Genomic DNA, 6,000 nt, shown 5'->3' on the forward strand with positions numbered 1-6,000 from the left:
CATCTTGTATGCCTCCTGAGGAATCTGTATAACGACCAAGTAGCAACAGTAAGAACAGACCATGGAACAACAGACTGGTTCAAGTTTGGGAAAGGAGTACGGCAGGGCTGTATACTCTCACCCTACCTATTCAACTTGTACGCAGAACATCATGCGACATGCTGGGCTTGAGGAATCCAAGGCTGGAGTTAAAATCGCTGGAAGAAACATTAACGATCTCAGATATGCAGATGATACCACTTTGATGGCTGAAAACGAAGAGGAACTGAGGAGCCTTATGATGAAGGTGAAAGAAGAAAGTGCAAAAGCTGGCTTGCAGCTAAACCTCAAAAAAACCAAGATTATGGCAACCAGCTTGACTAACCATTGCCCCCACCCCCCTCTTATACCCCAGTAAGTCAGTGAAGAGACAGCCTGAGTCTCTTCTTAAAACTATCTCCCTTCCCAGGACTGTCCTCTTTGTTTACATTACTGTTTCTGAATATTTGCCTCAAGGTTATTAGTGATTTTAATTATTGATTTTAATTTTAATTATTGATATTAATGATTTACGGGCTTGTAGCTATTCTAGGTATGTGTAATATTTGTGCCATTGATGTATATACTTTATGCCAATTTCAAATATCTGAATCTCTGTATATGATTATGTGTCATCAAGTTGGTGTCGACTCTTGGTGACCACATAGAATTTCTACAGAATGATCTGTTCCCCCAAGGAAGTCCTTCAGGTCTTCTAATGGTGCACCTATCACTACTGCAATTCTCTCCACTTTACTGCTGGTCATCTTCTTCTCTTTCCTTCCACCTTTCCCAGCATTGCAGACTTCTCAAGAGAGCTAGGTCTTTGTATAATGTGTCCAAAATATGACATTGGTCATTTGTGCCCTGAATGAGATGTCTGGACTGATTTGATCTATGATCCATTTGTTTTCTTGATGATCCATGGTATTCTCAGGACTATGTCAGTATTAGCCCCAACATAAGCTTGCATTTAAGACCATAAACAGAGATTTCACAAAGCAGGAACTAAAGATCAATCTATCCAATTTGAACACACCTTCAAAAGGCTATTGGGTTACTTAGACTACTTCCATGCCACCACCCTCTCTATTGTCCCTCAAAAGAAGTTGAAGATAAGATGTTACTGTCTTCTCTTCTGCTGACCTTGCAACATTGAGAACAAAGAGAGAAGAATCATCACCCTATCTTCAGCTGCTATAGGTCCTGCAGTACAAAAATCCTCTCATCCTACTCCCCCCCAAAAAAGAAAAATATAATAAATTGTTTGGATACACACACACACACACCCTTCTTTACTTCATGTTCTGTATCTTTGCCTGAAACACACACATTGTCATGTTATAAGATCACAAAGGTGGAAAACTGCTTTCTAACTGGTGCAGAATTCACCTTCGATTCTAAAAAGGTAATTTAGGCTTAGCTCATTGTGATGTTTGTTTCTATTTTCTTGTTTAGATAGTTTTTTTGTAGTGCAGAGGGGAAGAGAATCATGCTAGTTGGACAAGAATTCAGAAATTTAATTTAAAACATCAGATGATAAAATGAGCATTTTAGTAACAATTAATTTTAGGTTGCCAGTTTGCTTCTGGGTGTGATTCAAGATGCTGGTCACGACCTATAAAGCCCTACATGACATAGGGCCTGGTGACTTGAGGGACCACCCATCTCCCATAGTATTTGTCTGGCCGGTTAAATCCTACAGGGTTGCCATGCTCTGGATTTCATTGATTAAACAATGCCACCTCTCTGGACCCTGGAAGTGCACCTTCTCTGTGGCAGTACTTGCCCTCCAGAATGAGGTTCCACCCAAAATTTGAGTGGCTCCCACCCTACTGGTGTTTCAAAGGGCCCTGAAGATGTGGCTCTTTACCCAGGCCTTTGGCGAGGACAACTGATACTCCACTCTTCCTTTTTGTTCCCCTTTTCTTTGCCATCGTTGTTCTTTTCTCTGTTTTTGTGGGTTGTTGTTTTTTTGTTGTTGTTGTTCTTAAATTATTTTAAGATTTGTAAACCACCCAGAGTCACTGGGAATCAGGCAGCATATAAATCTAATAAATAATAATGATTATTATTATCTTTTAAATCTTCATCTCCACCTACCAAATGTAAAAGTTTTACTGAGTGAGGCAGAGAATAAAGATGCTTATTATTTTGGGAAATGAGAATTCATGGAAAAATCTAACAGTTCAGTTTTGGATAATGCAGAAAGAGCCAATAATTTCAAACTGTGTAATGAAGAGACTTAACAATATGCACATCTAACTTACAATTATATACATTTAACTTCATGCATTACATGGCATAACACGTATGTTCTCCATCTCAGTTTAGGTAACCTATCTCTGCTTTAATGCTCATTCCACTTTCCCGTGGCTTTTTAAATCCAGATTTCATCACTTAGGGGGATTTTAAATCCTGTTACACAACAGTAACTGTAAATCCATTCCTTATCCAGCAGATGTCTTCGATTATAAAAAACGTTTATCCTCCAACTATGAACAATTACTTTTAAGAAAATAGACTCTCTTGCTCCGTTTACACCAAACCCATTATATATTGAGCTGGAAAGGTTGTTGTGCTTCAGTAGAAGTGTTTTCGAATCACAGGATGCGTCCGTGAAAGTCTGAGCATGCTCAGAGAACCATCCTATTTCCCCCCTCCATTTTTTTTAATGAGCGCACCACTGAGGTAACTTTCGGTCAAATCCTGCTATATGCAGCTGACTTCAAATACAGGATGATGTAAATGACTCCCTCCCCTCCCTCACCACGCCAAGCAAAAAATAAACATAAACCTCTCAATTCTAATCAGCCTATTTCGTTGCAATAAATTACAGTCCTAAATAACTTTGGACGTTTTCAAAGCACCGAAGTGAGAGAACCTACCGCCGAACCAATGGACAATCCAGTCATATAAATTACAAATTCTGGTGGAACACCAGAATTACACATTCTGCGACTGACGTTATCAGGCATTTCCGTGTCAAGTATACATTCAAAAAACACACAAGCCACAGACAGAAAGCATCGGGCAAAAGGAGAGAGGCATTCGCTTACCACGGCGATTTGCGTGCTGGGAAGTAATGCAAGAGGAAAGGAGAAGGATCCTTCTTCTGTCCCTCCAATTAGAGCGAGGACCGAACCGTGGCTATAAGAGTCGGAGTCAGGAGGCATCCGCTGCCCGCCTCCGTGCAGGCTCTCTAGGTCCCTTCTAGAGAGGAGAGAGCGGCGTCCTTCCCCTCGCTCTAGATGGACGAACTCCGCGCTTTGAACTCGGCCTCCCCTCTCCGGGGCTTCTAATCACTCGGCCTGGAACTGGCGTTCCAGCTGACAGCCCGACTTCCTTTTCGGGGAGATGGAACGAGCGTTCCGTTCCAGCAAGCCAGAGGGACAGCCGGACCAAAGAATCCGGACACAGAAAGTTAGGGCAGGGAGGGGTGGTAGGCAGAAGGAGCTCTCCACGCCTTCAGACTCAAGCAACAATTTCTGCCAGGTCCCCAAATTGCAGCGTTTTGCTTTTTTAATTCCTCCCACGACTTTCGAGCTCCTGGCTACCTCCCGGGGCATTCAAAATGCCTACCGCAAAGGTATGCAAGGTAAGATCCTGCTCTGATTAGCAGAGGTATGGTTCCGATGCTCCGATGCTGCACCTTAGGGCGGGCGGGAGGAAGAGGGAGAGAGACGCCAAAAGCATCTACTTACCAGAACGGAGCCCACGGAGAAAGCTGCCATCAGACATGCCATGTGCCGCCCCGGAGAGGCTGCAATCACGGCAGGAGAAGAGGGGAGAAACAAATAGAAATGGAAGGATCGGGTGGGAGGGAGAGGAATCCGCAGCAGCAACAGAAGCGCAGCAACAGCAGTGCCCGCAATGAACCGAGATCGATCGACTACTGAAAGCGGCGCCGGGAAAGCAAAGGCGAGCGGGGCCGCCGAGATACCGGCGGCTTCTTCACGAGGGCGGCTCTATCTCGGCATCCTACTGGCCCTCCCGCGGCTCTCTCTTGTTCCCTATTGGCTGAGGAACTGCAGGGGCGGAGCTTGCTTTTTGAGGGTAAACGTGCTCTTGTTTTCCTTCAGCCTCTCGATGTCTGCGCGTCGCTTCGCTTTGCTTTAGATCAGCCTGGAAGATCTTCTCGTTCCGCCCACTCTTTGGCTAGCTCCAGTGAAAGGGAAGGGACGCGACGGTACTCTGAAGAGCCGACATTTCCTGACCCAAGTGGCAGAAACCGAGGATAGGGTTTCCAAAATAAAAAGTGACGGGGGGAGGAGAGTGGGAGGTCAGAGATGATTTGACACCCGTGTTCTGCATCTTTCCCAGCACTCTAGCAAATGTAGGTCATGCCGCAGTTATTCGGTGGTAACGGCGGTAGCACCACACACGTTTTCAGAAGAACAAGAAATTCCAAGATTTAGATTAGTTCTCCAAACAGGTTCTGTCTTTCAGCCCTGCAGATAGTGAAGTGGAACGATTTGATTAATCCCACTGGGAGATTGTTTATGGTGGGGTGGGGTGGGGTGGAGGGTTATGTATTGGAAGAAATGTGTGCCTGATATTTACAAGGCATAACGTGTGTGTGTGGAGGGAGGGTATCCTTGCTGCTTGTGAGTTTGGAAGATTTAGGGTGGCTTCTTATGAAATATGGCACTAGTGTTATTCCTAGGTGGTGGCACTCTGACATTTAAGATGTAAATTGCAGAGGTAACCTTAGGGTAGATTCCTTGCCGCACTGCTGCTTATCACTGATAACCTTACACACTGATGTGTGGATGTTAACAGTGTTAATCAGGGATGTTAACAACTAGCCACAGTGAATCATGTATGCAGTTGTGCACCAGCAGCACTAATGTAAGAAAAAAAGCCAGTTAAATGAAGAATACAGTACCGTAATGCTTGCTTCCCTAATACTGTATCAATTTATCTTCATGTGGGCTATACTATCATTGTTATTTGAAAGTCTAAAGAAGTGACAGAAAGGAGATTAAGTCATAAATGACTACATCAGAACTTTTTCAGTTGTTTCATGTTCTGAATTGGTGCATCATTTTAATATCTCACACTCTGAGGAGTCCAGGGAGTAGTAAAGCTGTCCAGCAATATTATGTTGGCATCTTCAAATTATGCCTTACTAAGCTTCTAAAAATAAACTAAAAATTGTTTTATAAGTGCAGTGGATGATTCTTAACATATGAGAAAATAACCTTAGGGTGCAGTACAACACTCCTTTCAAAGGAGGGACCCTAAATGATGCTGAAACTTGCATTGCTTTGGGAAATGAAGATGTGCTGACTCTTGCTGCAAATATATCTGTGGAAAACATTCCACTGCTAAGTAGCTTCACCAGCAGAGTTCCACTCATGGATCTCTCAAAATGGAATAGAGTTGTTGGTGAGATAAGGAGACTGAGAGTTCTAGTCCCACCTTAGGCATGAAAGCCGGCTGGGCGACCTTGGGCCAGTCCCTCTCTCTCAGCCCAGCCCACCTCACAGGATGGTTGTTGTGGGGAAAATAGGAGGAGGAAGGAGTATTAGGTATGTTCACCGCCTTGAGTTATTTATAAAAATAGTAAAGGCGAGATAGAAATTAAAAAATAAAATAAATATCATTTTCACTTATTACAGTGTAATGCAGCTGCCTTCAGCAAAGGATCATTACCTTGTCGTGGTGCTGGAGCTTGAGCACCTCAATGATGCCATGAGCTAAACCGTGAAGGGCCACCCAAGACAGGAAGGTCATGACAGAGAGGTCAGACTAAATGCGATCCCTGGGGAAGGTAATGGCAACCTACCCCAGTATTCTTGCCGTGAAAACTAAACGGATCAGTACAACCAGAGATATGTCGGTATACCATCGGAAGACGAGACCCCCAGGTCGGAAGATGGTCAAAATGCTACTGGGGAGGAACAGAGGATGAGTTCAACTAGCCCCAGACGTGATGACGCAGCTAGCTCAAAGCCGAAAGGATGGTGGTGAACGGCG

The 6,000-nt window shown here is 44.1% G+C and overlaps 1 protein-coding gene across 1 annotated transcript in view; it reads right to left on the minus strand.

The window, feature by feature from the left end:
* Positions 1-3,895, minus strand: part of ABCG1 (ATP binding cassette subfamily G member 1) — a 44,470-nt gene extending 40,575 nt beyond the window's left edge. The window contains exon 1 of the mRNA XM_063305321.1: positions 3,723-3,895. Within this exon, the coding sequence (XP_063161391.1) occupies positions 3,723-3,764 (42 nt within the window). The 5' untranslated portion in view covers positions 3,765-3,895. The remainder of the gene's footprint in view (positions 1-3,722) is intronic.
* Positions 3,896-6,000: the final 2,105 nt, after the last annotated feature.

Source organism: Candoia aspera, chromosome 5 (genome assembly GCF_035149785.1).
Source record: "Candoia aspera isolate rCanAsp1 chromosome 5, rCanAsp1.hap2, whole genome shotgun sequence".
NCBI classification, from domain to species: domain Eukaryota; kingdom Metazoa; phylum Chordata; class Lepidosauria; order Squamata; family Boidae; genus Candoia; species Candoia aspera.